Here is a 22,909-nt window from a genome sequence, read left to right as displayed (position 1 = left end):
ACATTACCAAGTTAGTGCACGATATTTTTAGGTATAATAACCAGCTAGGACAAGAGTGCATGGGATAGTAGGTAGGTTCCTAGAGTTACCCGGATGATATAATGTTTCGGTAGAAAATAAACAAAGGCAGGATCTACTCCTCACTGCGCGTTCACGGTAACCAAATCGACGGGCAATGAGCAAATGCACTCTCAATAGACGAGTTACGTAAACGAAAGAAAATGCGGACTGCTTAGAAAGGAAGACAAAGAAACAAAGACAAGCAGGAACATGGCAAATCATGTAAGTGTTTTTGTAACATTATGTGTATAAAGTTTCATGATTCACTATCTGTTTCATCCAGGTTTCGTCTAAATGTTCTGCCGTGTCGAGTTTAAACAAAGACTATAGTCTAAAGTTATTATATACTAAAGAGACTTTGGTTTAGACGTTTGTTATATCTTGAACTGGATCTCTGACCATAACCGAACAAATCAAGTTTTTGATATCCATAGCTTTCGGAATTAACAGTTCGAAAGCAACTAAAGGGGGTTGAAAACTTAAATCAATCAAACATATGTGTTCGTTGGAAGTTCAGCTAAGCAGTTGTTCAATGTCACAGCTGGAGATTTGAGCTTGTTTTGAATGTGCGCGCGGGCCTCGACCCCCTCAGCGTCCTAAAACAGTCAGCTGTTCCACCCACAGTTTTACTTTCCATTTGGCTATTGTTGTAACATCATGTGCAAACCAAGCATGTGACTTTACACATAAAAAACACTCTCCACTGTTGACAACTCAGTTCAAGAGAAGCTGCAGTCAGATATCAATCTACAGTTTCACACTGACCCTTGGTTAAATCTGTTTTTATTTTGATCAAACATGCAGGCTGTCCTTGTGGGACTGTTCGAGAGTAACAAAACCTTCGATTATGATGATTATGATTACGAGGAGGTGGTCTGTCCGTCCAGCACCGTCTCTGGAGCTTTGGCGGTCTTCATGCCCCTGCTTTACTCTTTGGGTTTCTTATGGGGGCTGCTGGGAAACGGACTGGTGCTGGCAATACTGTGGCTTAAGAGGAAACTGAGTGTGATGGACATCTTCATCCTTCTTCTGAGTTTAACAGACAGCCTGCTGCTCTTTACACTTCCTCTCTGGGCAGTAGATGCGGTCAAGGGATGGATCATGGGAGCAAAGCTCTGCAAACTGTCTGGAGTTCTGTTTGAGGTGAGTTACTGTTTGCTTGTTTATGTAAAGCTTTGATACGTTCGTAGATGTCTTTGGGTTAAATCGCATTTTCATTGTGCACACATTTCAACCATCAGGCAAGTTAATGAAACCGAAATCAAATTGGCAAAGTATGAAATGACAGGTTTTGGATCCTCTGATGGCATCCAGTAAAGACAGTTTTTACTTCTTTTTTTTCTTTTAACATTGTGGAATATGGTAATATTTTGGACATCTCCACCTAGACAAGTGACTTAAGGCTTTTTTTTTTGTCCATATCAATGTGTTTAATCCTAAACACTTTAAAAATATATACAAAAGACCTGAAAATACATCTTCTATGATGAGTTTATTTGAATTGAAATTCATTTTGAAATTCATTTTGAAAAAAAAATGACCATGGAGAAAAAAAAAAGCTTGACATTTAAAAGAATTACAAAACCTTTTATTATTATTTATACTTTTATTATAATTACTACTACTATTTATTAAATACTGTCTGATGAATCGAAGTCACACTTGGTGCAACCAACATACAAAATAAAAACACAAAGAATTATATCTTAGAGAGGACAACTGAGGACTGACATGACTGTGTATCAAGGTCAATAAGACTAAAATATCAGATAATTCAACTTTTTAATGACAAGCCAAGGTTAGTTCAGGCTTTAAAATGTCATTTAGTGTGTGTCCCCAAAATTGCATATATTGATGATGCTTATAAATAAATAATTTATAATAATTTAAAATAATCTTACAATGCTATATTTAATATTACAAGATTTATATATCTATCCATTACCCCTATATGTGTGTGTGTGTGTGTGTGTGTGTCTGTGTGTGGAAAAAAATATTTAAATATGTTGTTACTGTATGCTTGATGGATGCATTACATGTCATATTTTCATATCATTTCAAAGCCATATGAAGCCAACATGAATACTTTTATAAAAACTGGCATGTTTTAAACTGAAATTTTACATTATTTTTGGACATTCCAGTTTGTCACTAGCAGTCTATTATATTAGTAGTTTTGTAGTAATAACGGTTTCCTTCTCTCTTCAGATCAATTTGTACTGTGGTATCTTCACGTTGGCCTGCCTCAGTGTTGACTTCTGTCTGTCCATTGTCCGTGGGGTACAACTGTTTTCTTGTAAAAAGCCTGTGGTGGTTTACTGTTGCTGTCTGATTATTTGTGTCCTCTGCCTGCTCCTTTCCATCCCTAACTGGATCTTTCTGCGCCCTTTCAGGGCCTCAGATGAGAGTAAAAAGGAATGTATTCACTTTTATCGGCCTGGTTCTCATCGGTTTGCCTCTCGTTTTCCACATCTTTTTGTTCTACCGATACTTGTGCTGCTGTGCTGCTGTTCCTTCATCCTGCTGAAGTTACGGCACAACTTAAAGTGCCAGCAGAAGAAGAAGGGCCAAAGGGCGGCTATCATTTCAGTCCTTGTGCTGGTTTTCTTTATCTGCTGGACACCCTACAACATTACCTTCATCGTGAACACTTTTCAGACAGCGGAGAGCATCTCTTCAGCAGTGGCAGAAGAGTGTGAAGGGAGGCAGTGGACAGCTAGCAAAATAACAGCAGTTTTGGGGCTTCTCCATTGTGTTGTTAATCCTGTCATTTACCTCTGTCTCTCCAAAGAGTTCCGGCATCGTGCACTGAAGATGACAAAGTTCAGAGCTTGTAAAACAGAGAGTGATGATGATGTTTCACTTTGGGACTCTAGTGTAGTAAACAGAAACACATCTGTCCAAGAGGAAAAAGGTTCATTACAACCTATGAATGACATGGATTCAACATTTAAACCCCAGGATCAGGATTCATGAAAAATATGGATCATAAAACATTGACTGCCGGACATTCCTAAAATGTTTGTTATGCGTTCTTCATTTAACATGTGAGCATTGAATAGATATCACTATGTATGGAATAACCCAGTGAACCCAGTCCTCCAAAGGTTCCTGTACATGAATTCTGGAATATTCTTTCATTATGGATGATAAAGGATGAAATGTAAAATATGGACATGAAGGAAGGACATGAAATGCTGGCCAACTCGTTTGCAATGTAATTCTGTTGAATTTAATCAGTGAAATCATACTGGGAATTTTTTGATTTTATTTAAGTAATTTGTTAATTTATTTTCGCTGTGCTGTAAATGTTTTGGAATAATGTTATAGAACAGTGTTTTTAGTAATGGATTGATATTATCAGACAGTTTTTGGCCATTGGTTGGTTCTGTGCCCACTTGCTTGAATAACAGATGTCTTCATTCCCACTCAATTAGAAAATCATTCTGAATGGATAATAACCATTTTCTTTTTTCTTTTTTTGGTCAAATATAAAAAAACTATTTTTAGAGCTTTTAACTCCCTTCCCCCCAATGTGTGACCTCCGTTCACCTGAAACTGGTCTGTTATCTGCTCCGTCAACCTGTTTAAGATCCATGGGAGATTTTTCTTCACTAGCTCCAAAACTGTAACTTTTTACCTATTAAAATAAGGCAAGCGAAATCTCTAGGCATATTTAAATCTTGCCTTAAAAATAATTTCTTTAGGGTGACTCTTACTTGAATTTTTTTTATTAAATCCATATTATTCTATTTTTGTCAAAGTATTTTGGGAATCGGATTTTTTCTCTTCTTCATTTTTATATGGTGTCTTTTGTTGATTTATTTGTTTATCTAAAGCACTTTGAGATGTAACATTTAAAAATAAAAAAAGAGGATATTATTAAAGATATATAAAGATATTAGAATCATCATCATCATCTATGTTACATTTATGTTTGTACCATAAATTAATTTCTGTCTATTAAATCTGTTGCATGTGGGAGAAACAGTTAAACGTGTTAAAGTGTGTTAAAATTTCATCAGTACCATTAGCGGATCTGCTGATGAAAAAACAAAAAGCATACTACAGGAAGTCATGTCAGTTGCTAAGCAGTTTCTTACTTTTTTTTTTTTTTTTAAGTCAGTTGTCTCTAGAAAGATGTGTTCCGTTTCTTTACAAGCCTTAAGAAGTGTATAAAAAAAAACACTATTTTAATGTTCCATCCAAATTCTTCTTTTCACTTTGAAGTAGTTTGCTTAGTAGAGCTTATGTTTTAATGTTGTGAAGCTCAGAATATTAATGTTTATGAAAGAGAAGATATATTGAAACGTACTTTATTAATAACTCATCAAATAATGATAAGAGAATAATGATTTGATAAGGGTAATAAAGGATCCTTTTCCTATGTTGCATAACCAAGTGATCTTCTGAACCCTTTTGGAGGAAGTGCTTTCTTCCCTGCGGGATATTCACAGTGCTTTCTTTACAGGGTGAACTGGTAATTGGGAAAGACCACTGGTGGGGTTTTCAGACATACATTCTTTGGTGTTCATGTCAGTGGAATATCCCCATTGACAGAAATGACCACATGTGGTGAACAGGGAGAAAACAGGCCTTGTATTCTCTAGTCTGTGTACTTTTCTGCAATGCAGTGTCCTTTGAAATACTTTCAGGATGTCATCATCCTGAACAACAGAAGGGCCTGTGTGTATTACACAAACATTGAAGAGCCAAACGTTTTTTACGCAGTTTTTTTTACATGTCTGTAAACTGCTAAAGCATATTTGAATAAAGTGACCCACTCTAGTGACATTGTGAATAGACAGTCCATTTTGAATAGATTGGTTTCTTTGATAGTTCTATTATTGTAATGTGTTCTGAGGCCATGCATACAAAAATAGGCACATGTTTCCGACACGCTTCAGTTCCTCTACTGAAACAGAACATGTGGTGAGCATTATTGTGTAAATGACAGTATGATTGCATTGTCATGCAACAATATCATCATCAATATTCCATCGGATATATTTCCCATGAGTCATCATTACATGAAAGAAAATAAACAAAATGAGAGTAAATGTAGTTGATTGTCAGAATTTCAGCTTTATTTACAACACTTTCCGAATGAGAAAAATTGCATTTTTGTTTGTTTCCAGTGCTTTTGTGTGTCTGTGTCGCTGTGTATGACATCTTTTTGTGAAGCCCCAGTCAGTTCTTTTTACTCATGATTTGCATTTAGTGTTTTGAAATGTGTTTTTGTTGTTCTTCTTTCTTTGGCTGGGCAAGTAGCAAAAAAAGTAGTGTGTGTGTATGTTTCTATAGTACCCCTCTATAGTAGTTTATGGTTGCGTGCAGTAGAATAGCTTGTTAAATTCTTATGTGTCTACACAGACTTGTTTTGACATGTCTTTCTTAGACTGGTTTGTCCACTTGAGAACTTGTTCGTGTAGGTTCAGGAGGAGCCTAAACATTCAATGCTTTCGGTCATCAAGTAGAAAGCATTGAAATAAAAACAACTAGAGCTAACAAACACAATTAAATATGCATATTTTGAAGGATCTAAAGTATAATTAAAGCTGTGAAAAATGGCGTTTGTGACCTTGTGATTTTTTTTCTTTCTCTCTCTTAATCATGTCCAGTCACATTTTATGTTGCTTAAAATATTTTTTTTTTTCAAACAAGTCAAACATTTTTAGGATGATGCTTCTTTTCCCTTTCAAGGAAAGTCTGTTCACTCAGCAGCCATATTTGCAACACATCCGGGGCGGCTCATCCCGTCCTACCTAGCCTAAATTAAATCAGCACTAAACTCGCAATTAAATTACATATCTAAAATCAGCTACAACAACAACAAAAACAAAATCTGGACTTGATATGTGATGAGATGTGAAGTGGATGTTCTTTGCATTATGATTATATTTTGTATCTTACATAACCAATGTGAATACATTTATTAAAATAAGTTATCCTTATTAATTGTATTAATTAAACTTCTAAGCAAATGTTAAAGCACACACAATCATATGACTAATAATAATAATATTAAAAAATAAAATAAATTAATAAATTTATTATTAATAAATATATGTAAATATAAATATAATTTATCATATAATAAATAAATTGCTATGGAAACAACTATGCAGGCATGGTAACAGAAAAAGGCACAATGCTAGGTGAAATTTTCCATCATGTGCTGCTCTTTTAATCTGTGTAATCACAGGGTCAGATATGGTCATTCATTTTTTACTTTCCCCCCAAAATGACGGAAGGTATGTGACTTAAAATGTCAGGATAAAGGGATTAAGGACAAAGCCTAAAGATTATTATTAATATTATACTATTAATATCAAAACATTTCTCTAATAGAGGCTAGCTCGACAGCTGACCATAATTGTTCATACAAAAACTTGATTAAATAATAAAACCAATGCATTGTTCATAATGGACCTTTACAATATGTTGGGATTTCTTTTTATAATATGTTAAGTGTACAAAAGAAGTATAACATACCAAATATTGTCTGTTAGTGTAATTTCTTAGTAATTCAAGTGGACCATTTTTGTATATCAATAGTCTTTGGCGATGACAGGTGTTTCCTTCCTTCACATCCTACGTGAGGAAAGGAAACTGATGCACAAATAAAAAATAAAAAAAACGAGAAGCACTCTATGTGTGTCTAGCTGTAACCTCAGTGGAGCCACTGCAAGAGTTTGGGGAAGACACTGAAACTGCGGCTCCATCTCGCCATCATTTACTGTCCAAATACCCACGCTTGCAGTCCTGGCCACATGAAAGTGGCTGCACACAACAGAAAGGAAGTGCGCACGACTGTCCCAGGTCTTAACCCCAAAGGACAGTGCCCTTAACACACATCAAACCCACAGCTGAAGTGGTAATCGAGGCTAAGCATATCCCAGCATGCATCATGTTCTGGAAACAAATAGGGAGATGTTTTGCAGAGATGTCACGAAAACCTTTCCAGTGTAAGTTAAATATTAATAATAATTAGATACGACATATTATTTGGTAGTAACCAAAAGTGTTGCAAATTTTATTGGTGCAAAGGTTTGTGTGTACTTCGTTGTTTGTTATTTGGACTAGTGAACAGACATTTAGACGTTTCTTTTAAAATGCAAAGTATTGAAAATGTTTACCATCAGGTAATGAAAAGTTCTATATTGTGTTCTTCTCACTTACTTGAATACTTGGACCAAACACAGGAAATGCATCATAAGGTAATGAAATGGGGAAGTCGTGGCCTAGTGGTTAGAGAGTTTGACTCCGAATCTCGGGACGGCAATACCATGACTGAGGTGCCCTTGAGCAAGGCACTGAACTCCCAACTGCTCCCCGGGCGCCGCAGCATAAATGGCTGCTCCGTGTGTGTGTGTGTGTGTGTGTGTGTGTGTGTGTGTGTGTGTGTGTGTGTGTGTGTGTGTGTGTGTGGTGTGTGTGTGTGTGCACTTTGGATGGGTTAAATGCAGAGCGCAAATTCTGAGTGTGGGTCACCATACTTGACTGAATGTCACGTCATAAGCAAACAAGTGCAAAGAGTGCAAGTGTGGGTGTTTGGACAGGTTTTATGCTAGTACAGCTGAAAATGATTCAGGGAGTTTGGTTATACATAAAAGTACATACAAATATAATACTGCGAAATAATATAATTTCACAGTGGTTTTCAACTGCTCACGATACACTGAACAAGTCTGCCAAGATACAAAAAGTGATCTCTTCTGAAAAAATAAAGATGTATCTCTCTCTAAAATATGTGAGCTGAAAGGCATCGAGTTTGCATAAGAAATATAAAACAGTTAAGAATATATAGTAGCTGCCACTTGTGCAAAGAGAAATTTCTGAAAGCAAGATTAAACAAGAGTTCTACTGGATATATTCATGTCTATTATGTAGTCTGCATACTAAAAATCACTGCCATAAAACTAAAGCTTGCATACTGAAAACCAAACAACACTGACGTAATACTGATACAAATGTTAAAGTTTGTAGAAAAAAGATGACATATTGACAGTTTGATGACATATATCAGTTTGATGACATATGTTTCAGAAAGCAGACGTGTGTGAGGTGTTCACTGACTATGATCATACAGAGCTCTACTGTGACACCAGGACCACATAAAGCACTGGATTGACACAGCAGTGTAAGTAGCCCAATGTGGCTGTAGCTGTGAGAGCTACATCTAACGCTGTGGCACTTTCACAGGATATTTGTGTATTGAGACTGATGGTCTTATTGGTTTGTATGGTGTCAACAATGAGAGTGATGTTGAATGGCGTCCAGCTGATGAAGAAGGCCAGTACCAAGATTACAATTACACGGATGGCTCTGTTCTTCTGCTTGCACTGGGAGCCATGCTGCAGCCGCTGCAGGATGTGATAATAACAGAACAGGATCATTAGTGCTGGAAGAATGAAACCCAAAATATAATAGAGCAGACGAGTGGCCAGATGCCAAGAATCAGAGGGGAAAAACAGGAAACATTCTGTTTTATCCTGACGTCTAGAGTCCTTGAAGGTCTTAAGACATATCCAGTCAGGAATGGAGAGCGGGCCAGACCATCAGGCAGCAACAGTGAGTCACCATTTTCTATTTTCTTTTTCTTTAACAAAATAAATCCATACATTTTTTTTTATATTCAACTCAAATAACCTCAATCAAACAAATCAGCTAATTAATATCTTCAGAAGAACTTGATAATTACGTTCTCTGGAGCAGGTCTGGCACTATACTCTACAGGATGGATGATAGATCTCCAGGAACAGAATTGGGCACCACTCTTTTATCACTCTTACTTTTGCTGAAGTAACTTGTTTTGACCAGAGGGTGGCAAGGATGAGACCCGGTGGATGGCATTAAAGCTTCAAGCTCAAGTTAAAGAGATCAATCGGCCAAAAAATAAATGTTGTTCCACAATTTTCTTATTTCTGTGGAACAGAGAAGATATTTTTTTTCCGCATAAAATAAAAAATCATATCAATATTGTAAATAGGTTTTTCTGTTAATTGTGAAGACACAACAATTTAAACATTCACCATAATCGTTATCTTCTTTTGTGTGCTGCAGAAAAAAAGGAAAGGAAGCTACTCACAGATCTGAAAAAGCATCGGGTCGGCCAGGCCTGTTTCTGGATTTCATTCTTCAAGCAGAGTTGATCATTACAGACAGTCGTGTTTTATCTGGTTTGGACTGGGCACCTCTGACTATGTGAATCGCAGAATGTTATGTATTACTGTATGTATATGATTCATCCATAGCCATTTCAGGAATATATTAAAAGAGAAGAGAAAATTAAAACACACACAAAGCTCTTCACTGATATCAGTCATAATGCAATTCAGTTTCTTATTCAAGAGACCAAGGTAAACCTCCTGTGACCTTCATGTTTTTTTGCTGAGGTAGCAGTAAAAAATAAAGTCAGTCTGTTTGTGCTTATTATTATTATTATTATTATTATTATTATTATTATTCTTTTAAGATGACTTCAATTCACTCATCTCTGGAAGTCTTTGGAAGTCATCCGTGAGTCTTAGTATTTACATAGGTGTAAGGTACACAGATCTGTTTTAAAACTTATTTTCAGTAGCTTGTAATGGAGGTGACTGCGAAATGCTCACTTCTTCCTCTACTTCTTCTTCTTTTTTTTTAAAGAAAAAAAAATTGGTGCCAGACAGTTGTAAAATGCAGAAAAGAAAACACTTACCACTGAATAAGCAGTTAGTTGAAGGCTGCACATGCCCTTAGGACCGCTTAAAAGAAGCTAGTGTTCTGACACATAATTCTACCTATCAGATTACTGTATTTATCCTATTGTAAGGGTAGGTTTAGGGGTTTAGGGGAGGTTAGCATGTTAATAAAGCCTCAAACCTTATTGTCATTCTGGAAGCAAAATCTGATAGGTAGCACTTTTCGCTTTCGAATTATGCTACCATCTGTTTCAATGGGAGGTGGCAGCATTCCCAGAAGCACCAAGTCAACTGGAAAACACAATTACCACTAACTCCTAGACATTTTCATGAGAACTGTAGCACCAAATGAAATTAAATGTGAACTGAAATGTGTTTGTAGCGCCACACACATTTCAGGAAACATGATCCAGGCCACCCCTTTATGGGCCGGAAGCTTTTATGGTTTCGTGTAAATCTGGCCTGTTTAGTGCCACCTACAGTTTTGCACCATAATTTTTGTTTGTTAGATTTAATATGAGCTATTTTCTAATGGATTTTGATAAGATTTATATGTACAAACTTTAATAACAATACCTGAAATACTAAAAATAAATCATCTAATTTAATAATATTGATTTAGATCAATGTAGTTAATTAATAAATGTAACATTATAGATTGTTTATTTGTAGCACTACATGCATTGTTATTAAATGTTTTGCAAATAAATATCATCATTTAGCATAGTGAATTAAATTTGACTGTATGAGATCATATTTAGTTCATGTTTATACTCATCAGTCATCAAATAATATTTTATTGTCATTTCAAACATATACACAGTGAAACAAAACAATGTTCCTCCAGGACTTATAAATAAATATCCTCCAGGATATTTAAAATAAGATTTAAAACGTGCTACGTTTATCCCCCCAAAAAAAGAAAAATCTATCTAAAATTATCATTTAAACCTTAAACATGTGTAATTAAAATAGAAATAATAAACAGCAAATAATTATCAACTTTTGAAATTATTATTAGAATTATAAATCATGACAAGAAGAGTTCATTTTTCATTTTTCATGTATAAGCTTGGAATGAAATGTGTCTCTGGAATCTTTCACATTTTGAATGTGATTTTGTAGAATGTCCCTACAAAAGGTGACATGAAAAATGTATAACACCCATTATCTTAACTTTGACAAAGTCTATAACAAACTTAAAATGCTCTAGAGTAACGTAAAATAAACCCACAAAAAATGACTGTAATAGATGAAAGCATTTAATATCTTATTTAAAACAGAAAGTGGCTTCGTCACAAAGCCCATTTTCAACAGTTTAACCTGATATATGAATTAATAGTTCACCACATAATGAGAGAAACATCAAAACGTATCTTACCGTGTTATGTTTTAATAACTCACCCACCACTTCCGGCCTGATGTCTAAGTGGGTGTGTTGTTTGCTTACTTTTCTTACTCTTTACTTTTTTAATTAGTCTTCATTAAATGTATTTGTGTGAGTCAAGCATGATAACAAATCATATAACAAGAGCTTATATAAGTCGCGATTAGACAGTGTTACTCTAGAAAAATTTGTTATTTATACACTAAATGTCACATTTCGTAATTTTAGAATATTTTATTTTTGTGCTGTGGATTCTTTTTTTCATTCAATTGTTTTGAGGAGGCACTGTGAGAAGGTTCTTCTTTGGAGGTAAAAACCCCTGATAAGGGAAACTGAAACACTGGCCAATATAGCGTTGGAGGTTTCAAACCTATAAATGCAAGGCCTGAAATTTTCATCAGTTTCATATTCAGTCAGAACATCTCCCGTGGCCTGCACATGAACCAGATCTGAATATTAATGAGACGATTTGGGGTGTTTTGAAGGAACGAGTCAGGAAATCCAAAATCTTCTGGCCACTGTGCAGGACTTGTCATTTCCAAAACCAAATTATGCTGTTTTGGCTGTTAAAGGATGCCTAACCAGGTATCAAATTGAAATTAGGTGTTTTCATATTACATGAATCACTTGACTGAAAAGATAAGAGAAAATGAAACAACACACAGGTTGCAATGCACATTCATCACTGATGCCTATCAGTCATAATACAATTCAGTTTCTCATCACTAATAAAACAAAGTTAAATCTCCTGTGACCTTCATTTTTGCTGAGGTATTCTGCAACCTTACTGCAGTAGAAATAAAGTCAGTCTGATTTTGCTGAAAAAAAAAATACATAGGGTATATTATAAATATACATTTAACATTTAAAGAGCAAAGCACATTTTAAAACCTGTAATCCTCTTCGATTACTTTAATTTGTCCTTGATGGTAATATTTGAAGTTCCTGTGGAAAGGTTTTGACCATGTTATTGTTAACAAGCACACAAAATAATGAGGTGTCTCACCCACCACCAGTTCCTCTTCTGAGACACCCATGTGGGGCCCGGATGAGTCAGCTTGATTGAGCAGTATTGAGGAGAGCTGATGATAGTGAGCAGAATCACTGAAGAAAAGGGGAACTGCAAGCACAGAAAAAGAGCAACAAAACAACTAAATACAACCACAGCCTTAATGAAATCAACAGAAGATAAAAGAAGATGATATATATCTCAAGATCTCAGGAGAGGAGAATCAAACAATAAAAATAGCATTTCAATCTTCACCTAGTACAAACCAGATTAAAAGTATTTATATTATACATGGAAAATTTTTGTTGACAATTACTAGGTTTCGATGTTACTTTTTTTTATTAAAAATAATAGTATGGTTCGAAGTCACCATTATTGTGACTTGTGTTTGCATTGATTGACTTGTTAGCTGTATTTTTTACATTGTTTTGTGGTCTTTTTAACAGTGTGCTTAGAAAAACATGATATTGGTGGAAAAGAAAATCAAAAACATAGGTGATATAGGGCTGTGCAAAAAGTCAAATGCAATTTTCATGCGCATCTCATCACTAAAGACGCTCCTGTAATTATAAGTACATCTCCAGCACATGCGTTCAGATCAGGGTTGCCAGGTTTTCACAACAAATCCTGCCCAGTTGCTTCTCAAAACTAGGCCAAATCTCCAATAACAATAACGTGATATTTGGCAAGGCAACCCTGCCAAAACGTATATTTTAACCCCGGGAAGCAATTTTTATCGGTTTTATCGATTTGTTGTGAAAACCTGGCAACCCTGATCTGAACGCACATGCTGGAGATATACTTCTAATTACAGGAGCGTCTGATGAGATGCGAATGAAAATCGCATTCGATTTTTTTGCACAGCCCTAGTGATCATTGATGGTGATGTAATTTTTGCCATTCTTGGCCTCATTCACAGATCTCATCACTAATCAAAAGTGGGCTCTTTTCATCAATAGATTTGATTAACCTACTACTAACCTCCACTGCAAAAAAAAAACTATTTAATTAACTGATATAATGTTAATATACCAACCAACTGAATTAATAATATCTATTTTGTACCATTGTAATTGTAGCACTGAACAAGCACCAAAAACAGATAGAAAAGCCCTTGTGAACATAACTAATAATAAAAAAAAGCTAAGAAGAAACCTAGTCATTTAAAAAGTATCATGCAGGGAATTCTGGGATTGTCAATTTACAGTTTTTCAAAATAATATTTTTTTTTTTTCACTGACAAAATTACAGTATTTTACTGATATGATATGTATATGTAATTACAGTTATTCACAGGTTATAGTACATACTTGCTTATAACCAATTAACAGGTCTTTATTGTAGAAGTTTTAGTCTTGTACTGTTAAAATTATGATAACTTTTTACAGTGTTGAGAAACTACGGATAGGATATACTGGCCTCTTTCAAGCAGTTTGATCCAAGGCAGTTATACCTCACAACATACAATCAGGACCCCTGCTAGCATTTAAAATTTGGTTATGATTAGAGTACCTCGGGTGTTTGAGGGCCCAAAGTGATTTTAACCAGGGCCTTGTATACCCCTACAGACCTGCCTACATACAGGACTTGAATGAGTCAATGCCTTGGCCTAAAAATGATGGCCACGAGTTAAAAATGAATTCATACAATTTATTGATTCTTGGCATTTCTTTGTTCCTTCTCTTTTATTTTATTATATTCCAGTTTACAGCATTAAAGAGGAATTTTCACATTGTAGCTACAGGTTTTAGGCTAGCAAAAAAAAAAAAAAAAAGATAAAAATGGGAGGGAGGACTGGGAGGTTCAACTAAGCTATACATCAAAATATAGGAGCTTATAAGAAGACAAAAAGGACCAAAATACACATTTACTCAGTTTCTTTTTCAGTTTTGAAAATGTATTCACACCAAATCAAGATAAAAACATTGTAGAAGAAGCAACAAAAAACAAAAATAAAACAAGACAATTAACATAAAAAATCAGGAACACTTTACACATTACACACAATAACACTAATAAAAGTAAATTAGTAAAACACTTTTTTTTACTAAAATAGAAACTTTTTTATGTCTTATATGTTTTATATGAGCTGTAATGATAGCTGCCACGTGCATAGAGAAATATCCTGAAAGTAAAAGACTGCTCATGTTTATATATTCATGAATATATTCATGTTTATCATGCAGCCTGCAAGCTAAAAAGCACTTTCAATAGACTTAAGACCTGTTCACCCCAAGAACGATAACTATAAATATAATTTTAAAGATAAATATTAGTGTCCACACCAACATATATCATAAACGTACACCAAACTTTGTCATCTGCAGATTGAGCTCTTTAAAGTTCCTTGAATTCTGAATGGTTGTTAATGTTTTTTTCACGTTCATCATTTGGAAAAGCCTTCCAGTGATTCCAACTAAATTGATCCTCTATATAATGTTATTGTTATAGGTGTGGACTTCCATTTTCTCATTCATTTATAATGATTATAAAGACTAAGAGTATGTATTGTTATAGTTATCGTACTTGGTGTCAATGGCAATGCTTGTGAAAAGATGCTAAAGTTTGCATGCTAAAAATATGCCCATATACCCATAAGATATTCCCATATGAGTTTGATGGCATATGATATATCAGAAAGCAGATGTGTGTGAGGTGTCCACTGACTCTGTCCATAAAGAACTCTTCCGTGACACCGGAACCACTGGTCCCATCAGCGTGAAGCCCAGCGGTTTCAGTATGTCTAGGAGGTGTTGGCGAAATTTCACCCCCACGAAAGCATAAAGCACTGGATTGACACAGCAGTGTAAGTAGCCCAATGTGGCTGTAGCTGTGAGAGCTACATCTAACGCTGTGGCACTTTCACAGGATATTTGTGTATTGAGACTGATGGTCTTATTGGTTTGTATGGTGTCAACAATGAGAGTGATGTTGTATGGCGTCCAGCTGATGAAGAAGGCCAGTACCAGGGTTACAATGACACGGATGGCTCTCTTCTTCTGCTTGCACTGGGAGCCATGCTGCAGCCGCTGCAGGATGTGATAATAACAGAACAGGATCATTAGTGCTGGAAGAATGAAACCCAGAATATGGTAGAGCAGACGAGTGGCCAGATGCCAAGAATCAGAGGGGAAAAACGGAACACATTCTGTTTTATCTTGACGTCTGGAGTCCTCAGTGGCAACAAGGAATATCCAGTCAGGAATGGAGAGCAGAAGGCAGAAGAACCAGACCATCAGGCAGCAACAGTGAGTCGCCACTGGCTTTTTACGAGAATACATCTGCATTGCATGGACGATGGACAGGTAGCGGTCAAGACTGATGCAGGAAAGCATGAAAATACCACAGTAGAAATTGATCTGATGAAGAAAGAAGTAAAAATGAAATATTGTAAACCCAAAGTTGATTCTTAAAGCAATATTCCAGTTACAAGCTGATTTCAGTCAAAAGCATTTGTGTTTAAAGGATTAGTTCCAGAATAATTTACTCACTACCATGTCATCCAAGATGTTCATGTCTTTCTGTCTTCAGTTGCAGAGAAATTAAGGTTAAAACATTCCAGGATTTATCTATATGTAATGGCTTGAAGGTCCAAATTGTAGTTTCAGTGCAGCTTCAAAGGGCTCTACTTGATCCAATTTGAGGAATAAGGGTCTTATCAAGCAAAACAATTGGATATTTTCTAAAAAGAAAGAAAAATTTGTATACTTTTAACCACAAATGCAGGTCTTGCACTAGCTTCACGATGTGCATCCACAAATTCACGCTTTACGTAATCACGTTGGAAAGGTAATTCTCAGTTAGCTCTTCATCTGTGTATCAGGTTTAAAAAGGGTGGGTAGGATGAAAATGTCATTTTGTCTTCCAACTTCAAAATTGTCCGACAAGATTTTTTTTTTTTAACCTTTTTTGTAAAGGGCATTTGACTTCTTTGCATATTCGCTTTGTAAACACTGCAGTACTTCCAACTACGTCACGTGTGACCTTTCCAGTGTGACTGCTCATTGAGTGAAGTTGAGCTAGTGCAAGACGAGCATTTGTGGTTAAATAGTATAAAATATTTTATTTTATTTAAATTTTTTAAGAAAATGGCTGATCATGTCACTAATCAAGACCCCTGTTCCTTGGCTGGGATAGTATAGAGCCCTTTAGAGCTGCATTTCAATTTGGACCTTCATCCCATTGGGTTCCATTGAAGTCCATATGGAGAAAAATTCTGGAATGTTTTCCTCAAAAACATTTATTTCTTTGTGACTGAAGAAAGAAAGACATGCACATATAGAAGACATGGGGGTGAGTGATTTTTTTGTGTTTTATTCTGGAAGTGAACTAATCCTTTAACACAAAACAATATTTTCCTCCTCTTAAAAAAAAAAAAAATCTGGATTACACTGAGGAACAATGGAAGTGAATGGTTTCAGATAGTCTTTAATAATGTTTTAATAATGTTTAAATAGTGTAGCCACAAGAAATTCTTTCTTGTAAACACTATGTATTTTAGTGTGAAAAAAAAAATCACTTGTTAACCTTTTCTGTATAAAGTTATGTTTAATTTGACAACTTTGTTACCATGAAAATGGAACACTGTAAACCCTAAACTGAGAATTATTTGAACAGCTATAGGTTGAGGAATATATCTTTACTTCCAACTGAATGTCTATTCTATAGTAATTCATACAATTCAATTATTGAAGATATGCATAAACAATAAATTGGAAAAGCAGATGACCAAATAATTTCATGAAATCAACACATGGCCATGAAAACTGCCACCAATAATTCTTGACCCTATAGACATATAGTATTTTCCCACCTTGAACAGAGCTCCAGTCAGCTTGCAGAGCACTGTGCCAAAGATCCACCCCTGAACTGCCTCTACAGCCCAGAAGGGCAATGTTAGCAGCAGCAGAAGGTCTGCTAAACTCAGATGGAGGATGAAGATGTCAGTAACATTCAAGCTCTTTCTCTTTTTCCACAGTACTGCCAGAACCAGTCCATTTCCCACCAGCCCTACTACTAGAGCCAGAGAGTAAAGGACTGGAATAAAAATGGAATCAAAGTACATGCTAGACTCCTGACTACACACAGCTCCTTCACCATTCGAGTTGTAGCTGTAATTGTTGTAGCTGTAATTATAGTCATCGAAAAGCTCCTCATTGTTCAATGTAATCTTTTGGGCTTCATTCATTTTCTGAAGAAAAACAAACAAACAATTCAAAACATACTGAATTAGTATCTATTCCTATCATCCATTCTACTGTCAGCATAGTTTTCTTTACATAAACCATTATGTCTTGTGAATGCACAGTTTAAAGTCTGAAGGTAAAGTTTCAATATAATTTTTAACTCTAATTAATAATCTTACAAATATGTAAAAGATGTAAGTTTATGCCTCAAGTTCTTTTGCTGAAGTAACGTGTTTTGACCAAAAGGGGTCATATCAATCACCAAAAAAATGTAAATCCCATCATTTATTCACCCTCATGTGCGGTCCAAACCTCTAAGACTTACTTGAATATAAAAAACATGACAGACAGCATTAAGATTGATTGATTGGTTGTCCATAAAAATAATAGCTTTTAAAAGTCATAAAATCCAGTGTTTTGGATCCCTTTTACCTTTATTGTACAGATAATCAATCAATAAAAAACTCTTTTGTGTTCCACTGAAGGATTTTTTTCTTCTTTTTTTCGCAGGTCTAAATGATCACTCAAGGATGTATATTGCTGCATGTATTAGGATACATATTCCTGGTTAGGAGTATGTTCCTTTCTATTCTGGAGCAAAATCCAGGATTTAAGAAGTTCAGTTACAGACGCTTTGGCACACAAACATTTGTTTTCATATTTCAGTGAATTACCCAATTGTGCAGATAAGAGAACAGGTAAAACCACAAAGTGGCCACAAACTACATTCATCACTGATGCTTATCATTCACCGAAGTTCAGTTTCTCATCACTGATGAGACCAAATTAAATCTCTTAAATCCGTGACGTCCACGTTTGCTGCTGAGGAGACGGTCTATTGCCTCCTGAGTGGTCATTTCTGGTAAAAGTAACATTTCTTTGAAAATGAGCTTGTGGTTAGTTTTGGATAGTGTAGTACCTCTAGTGTCATGAACCCTGTGCTTTATGGGAAACCATAAGTTTTACAATAAAGCTCTGAATGTCAGTCATTGAAACCCTAGGTCTGAGGAGGTGATATTTGTCATCCCCTGGTATTTCCCTTCAGTAAAGTCTGTTTGTGCTGGAAATAAACGTGACTTCATTTAACATCTAACTTAAATGAAGTCATATATTCGTAATTCATCAAAATTGTAACTGAAGAACATTTAAAACTCTTTCATATTGCATATTACTATATCTGTGAAGCAAAGTGCACTATACAATGCTGGCAATCTTTAAATGTAAAATTATTATTACAAACATAAAACATTCATTTGATCATTTGTTTCAACGTGAAGTGGATGTATGGATATATGACGGATGGAGATGTATGATAAATAGTTGGAAAACGAAAAAGGTTTAAAAGGAAGAAAACATACCTCTCTAAGTGTGGTATCTCTCAGTAGTTTTGAGTTGCTGAAATGATTGGCACATAGAGAGTTGCTATATAATAAAAGGTCACAGCATGCAGATGACAGACAGAGGAGGAGGAGACAGTGACAGGGAGCACCAGGGTTAAAAATAGGAAATAAGATAAAGATCTGTTTTCAGTCATTCACAATTCTTTATCAGATGTTATTTTTGCTTTCTCAATGAAAGGTTGTGCTCTGGGAAATGCAGATATATGATACATGTTACTGTCTGAAAAAAAGGCATTGTTTATTAATTGTTCATCAATTTTATGGATCCTCTTGTATAGCAAAAACACTAGACAAATATAGATATATAGAGGAATTGTAACTATACTGATATTCTAGAATTGTGTATTTGAAATGTTTATTTTTTTAGCATTTCACTCAAAAATAAAAAAAATTAAAACTTAAAATCCAGTCAGCTTTGTTATTTATAGCCTGTATCTGATTTTGTATTACAAAGCATTTCATGTATATTTTTACTATTTGTAAGTATGATTATGAAATTCTTCACTTCTGATTTGTAAAAGTAACAGTTGCAAACTGCAAAGTAACTTCTTTTTCTTGTTTCATCCTTATGTCACTGATGCTCATACAGCGGGATGTTTTTTTTCACACCTTTGCACCACGTCCTGTTCTAGTCTTCTCATTATTCACACTTGCACACCTCACTGCTCACGAATACTCATGTGTACTTTTTGTTGTACCTTTTGTTGACTGATTTGGGTTATCTACCTTACTTGCAGAGATTTTGTTATTGTGTCAGGTTGAATCTGTCACTTTTAAAGGCCAAGCGAAAGCTATGAAAAAGTTTGAAGGAGAATAGAGAAGAGAAATCTGGTCGAATTCTTTTTAAGCAATGGAAAAGGGAACTGGGAGATAATGAGCAAATTTAGAGAGTGGTTAAAGCTAAAGATGGACCAGCACATCAGTTAGTCAGTTTAGATACAATCTTGACAAATACGCCATTCTTATATGGGCACTACAGACCATTATATTCTGCTACCTGAGGTTTGGAGGTGACACATTTCTATTTCTGTTTTACTTGCAAACCTTTTTTACTGGCAACCTACTTGTAATACATTTTAAACATTACTCTATGTCATAATAAAATAAAAATAAAAAAAAGAAACAGATGCTGTTGTTGCTTAAACATCTTCTTTGTGTATGCAATTTGTGTATGCTGTCAATTCAAAGTATTCAGTCATGTGACCGGAATGGAGACATAGATTGCAAACATTCATTGAACTGCAGCAAAAGCTTGTCTTGATGCATTAACGGGGCCATATGATGTTGCTAAAAAGAACATTATTTTGTGTACTATATTTGATGTAATGCAAAGTGTTTATGTGGTTTAAGGTTCAAAAAAACACATACTGTACATTATTGTTTCTCCTCTATGCCGTACCTTTCTGAAATGTGTAGTTTTTTACAGAGCTCATCAGTCTGAAAAGACTGGGCAGCTATCAAGTGCGTTGTGATTGGCCGAATGCCTCAAGCGTCTTACGGAAACAAGAAAAAAGAAAGACGTGACAAGACAAAAACAATAAAACCCATTACAAAAGAGGCAGTTGTTGCATCCAGTGGGAACATAATTATGGATTATAATGACTTATACTGTGTTTTGCACTGCTTCACATCGTGTAAACATAAAACCATGTCTGCATTCATGATCTTAGAAATGGCAAACATCAAGCACTACTCTACACTGCTCAGAATTTGTGTTTGAATCATCAGTGGCAAATTCTTTAAATATGTAAACATACTTACAGACTGTGAGTCAGAACAGGGGGCACTTTAGTCTACTCTCCCAGAAAACAGTCCTCCATAAAAAGCACTGCACACACTCAAAAATTTGGGTTAAACTGTTATGAAACAGTGTTGTAGATACAACTTAACCACTAAATTTCTAGTTGTGTCCTTTTTTGGAAGGCCAAACAAAGTATTTTCACTTTCACATCGAAACACACAGCATCTCAACAACATGGCGGCAGCAACAATACTACGTCAAGTATCAAAGTTACAAAGTTACTTTCTTTGCATGAACATTTGGGTGACATTATGTAAATCTTCCCACATCATGATGTAGACATGTGGGGATTTGTTTAAACGAAGCATTTTAAAGGGGGGGTCAAATGCTATTTCATGCATACTGAGTTTTTTACACTGTTAAAGAGTTGGATTCCCATGCTAAACATGGACAAAGTTTCAAAAATTAAGTTGTACGTTTGAAGGAGTATTTTTATTCCAAAAATACTCCTTCCGGTTTGTCACAAGTTTCGGAAAGTTTTTTTCGAGTATGGGTCTGTGTGACGTTAGATGGAGCGGAATTTCCTTATATGGGTGCTAAGGGCACTTCTGCCGGAAGAGCGCGCGCTTCTGTAGAGCAGAGCAGAGACATTAACTGATCAGAGCGAGAGCGAAAAATCACAAAAGAAGTGTTTTTGTTTGTTCCCTGCATTTCGAAGTTGCTTGTTTTACAAACAAGGCCCAGTTTGACGCCGGATTTGCACATCGTTTATTTCTTAAGGATAAAGCAGTCCCAACGAAAAAGGGTCACGATCGTGTGTTGGAACCACAGGCGGTGAGTAAAACTGCTTCAAATATCTCTGTGTTGTTAACTTAGCTATCGGCGCGTAAGCACATCAAGTAAACAACATGCGATGTTGTCATCAAACAAAAACAAAAAAAGACGACAAAGTGGAACTTAGTCATTTTCCAAAACCGCTAAGCAAATATATACAGTTTCAATACATAGAGACGTCCTGCTGTAGTCGTTGCTGCTGCTGCTCTTGTTAAATTTCAGCCTCTGGATCTGATTCTGGATCATAAATATACGCTGAATCTGACTGTTAGCCATGGTTTGTTTTGGATGATGTTTTTTTCCTCACGGTAAAGTCACAGCTTCCAGCTCTCAACGCAAAAGCCTACTGGCGCTCGTGATTCTTTAGCTCCGCCAACACGTCATGCCTCCAGTCGGTCGGGTTTTTCCGGGAAAAAACGGTACAGAATATCTTTCTTTTATAAATATGACAAAACTAAAGACTTTTTGGAGTTATGAAGGATGCAGTACTACTCTATAGGTACTCAAGATTAATAGGATATTGAGTGAAAACGAGCATTTCACCCCCCCTTTAAGGAGGGCTTGGGCGAGTCCAAACTTTTATAAAGAATACCTCTTTGGGTTTGAGACTTTAGTCTTTGCAACTTTAGTGATCTTATCTATTCACAAACAGGTTGTAACACTCTAAAGAGAAAGAAAACTTGAAATCGTATCATATGACCCCTTTAAGCCATATTAAGGATGTGTAGTCACATGAAAACTATGAATACAGGAAGCATATACAACGTGCCTTCAGATGACTGACACTGCGTTTTTCAGAGCTAAAAATGATTTACATCTGCTATATTTTATTCCTCATGGATAACTTCAGAGCATAATATTAAAACAAACATTATTTGATGACATCAGTTCCTGCTTTATTCAGAAACAGAAGTAACTTAAACTTATTTATCTTTTTTTCTTTTCATTGGGGTAGTCAAAAGCAAAAGAACAGCGCTACAAATATAGTCTATTTTAACTTTTATCAGACTATTTTAAAAGTTAAAAAAGATTGTAATATTATTTTTAAAATATGAGACAAATTATTTCATTTCACATTTTTGTCTACAATATAAATTAAACATTAACAAAATGTAATTAAACACAAAATAAATAAGTAAAAAACATCAAATCAAGATATGTAATTGCAAAAGTAAGAATAAATGATGTTCGACAGGACATCGCTTACCACAGAAAATCGCTGAGTGCTGGTGAAATGACTAGCCCATTTATAGGTTACCCATAAATAAACCTAAAGGTCATAGAAGGCAGATATGTAGAAGACACACAGGGGAGGAGGAGATAGCAGCAGGGTTTCAAAGAGGAAATATGATAACGGTCAGTATTCATTCATTCATAATTCAATTTTAAAATTTTCATTTATGCTCAGGGAAATGCTATTGTCTAGAAAAAAAACTTGAAAGATGCTGAGAAACTGTAGCCTAAATGTAGTTCTGTATTTGCAATTTACAAGTTTTAAGAAGACCACTGGACTAGTCAAAAACAAAGATTATTGTGGTTAAACCAGTGATTTCCAACCACGTTCTTGGATTCAAATTTATTAATCAAACACTGATTTAGGTCATCA

The 22,909-nt window shown here is 35.4% G+C and overlaps 2 protein-coding genes across 6 annotated transcripts; one reads left to right on the top strand and one right to left on the bottom strand.

Annotated features, from left to right (window-relative positions):
- The first annotated feature begins 145 nt into the window (after nucleotides 1-145).
- LOC113059969 (C-X-C chemokine receptor type 3-like) lies at nucleotides 146-5,631 on the top strand. 3 transcript variants are annotated; one of them, XM_026228706.1, is made up of 4 exons: nucleotides 146-282; nucleotides 865-1,203; nucleotides 2,269-2,340; nucleotides 2,454-2,594. In XM_026228706.1, exons 1-4 carry the CDS (start codon nucleotides 271-273, stop codon nucleotides 2,463-2,465), a joined length of 435 nt encoding a protein of 144 aa, XP_026084491.1. In that variant the 5' UTR covers nucleotides 146-270; the 3' UTR covers nucleotides 2,466-2,594. The 3 variants fall into 3 exon arrangements, with proteins under 3 accessions (XP_026084491.1, XP_026084490.1, XP_026084492.1); XM_026228705.1 differs by having other exon boundaries at nucleotides 2,269-5,631; XM_026228707.1 differs by lacking the exon at nucleotides 2,269-2,340 and having other exon boundaries at nucleotides 2,454-2,570.
- An 8,181-nt stretch (nucleotides 5,632-13,812) lies between these two features.
- On the bottom strand, nucleotides 13,813-22,550 carry LOC113059968 (C-X-C chemokine receptor type 3-like). 3 transcript variants are annotated; one of them, XM_026228703.1, is made up of 3 exons: nucleotides 22,511-22,550; nucleotides 16,956-17,333; nucleotides 13,813-15,501 (listed from the first exon to the last, which is right to left on the bottom strand). In XM_026228703.1, exons 2-3 carry the CDS (start codon nucleotides 17,328-17,330, stop codon nucleotides 14,776-14,778), a joined length of 1,101 nt encoding a protein of 366 aa, XP_026084488.1. In that variant the 5' UTR covers nucleotides 17,331-17,333; nucleotides 22,511-22,550; the 3' UTR covers nucleotides 13,813-14,775. The 3 variants fall into 3 exon arrangements, with proteins under 3 accessions (XP_026084488.1, XP_026084489.1, XP_026084486.1); XM_026228704.1 differs by lacking the exon at nucleotides 22,511-22,550 and adding an exon at nucleotides 20,128-20,210; XM_026228701.1 differs by lacking the exon at nucleotides 22,511-22,550 and adding an exon at nucleotides 18,687-18,838.
- Between the last annotated feature and the right edge of the window lie 359 nt (nucleotides 22,551-22,909).

Source organism: Carassius auratus, chromosome 41 (assembly GCF_003368295.1).
Source record: "Carassius auratus strain Wakin chromosome 41, ASM336829v1, whole genome shotgun sequence".
Classification (NCBI taxonomy): Eukaryota; Metazoa; Chordata; class Actinopteri; order Cypriniformes; family Cyprinidae; genus Carassius; species Carassius auratus.
Note: the sequence above shows the minus strand (reverse complement) of the source record. Positions and strands in the feature narration are given on the sequence as shown.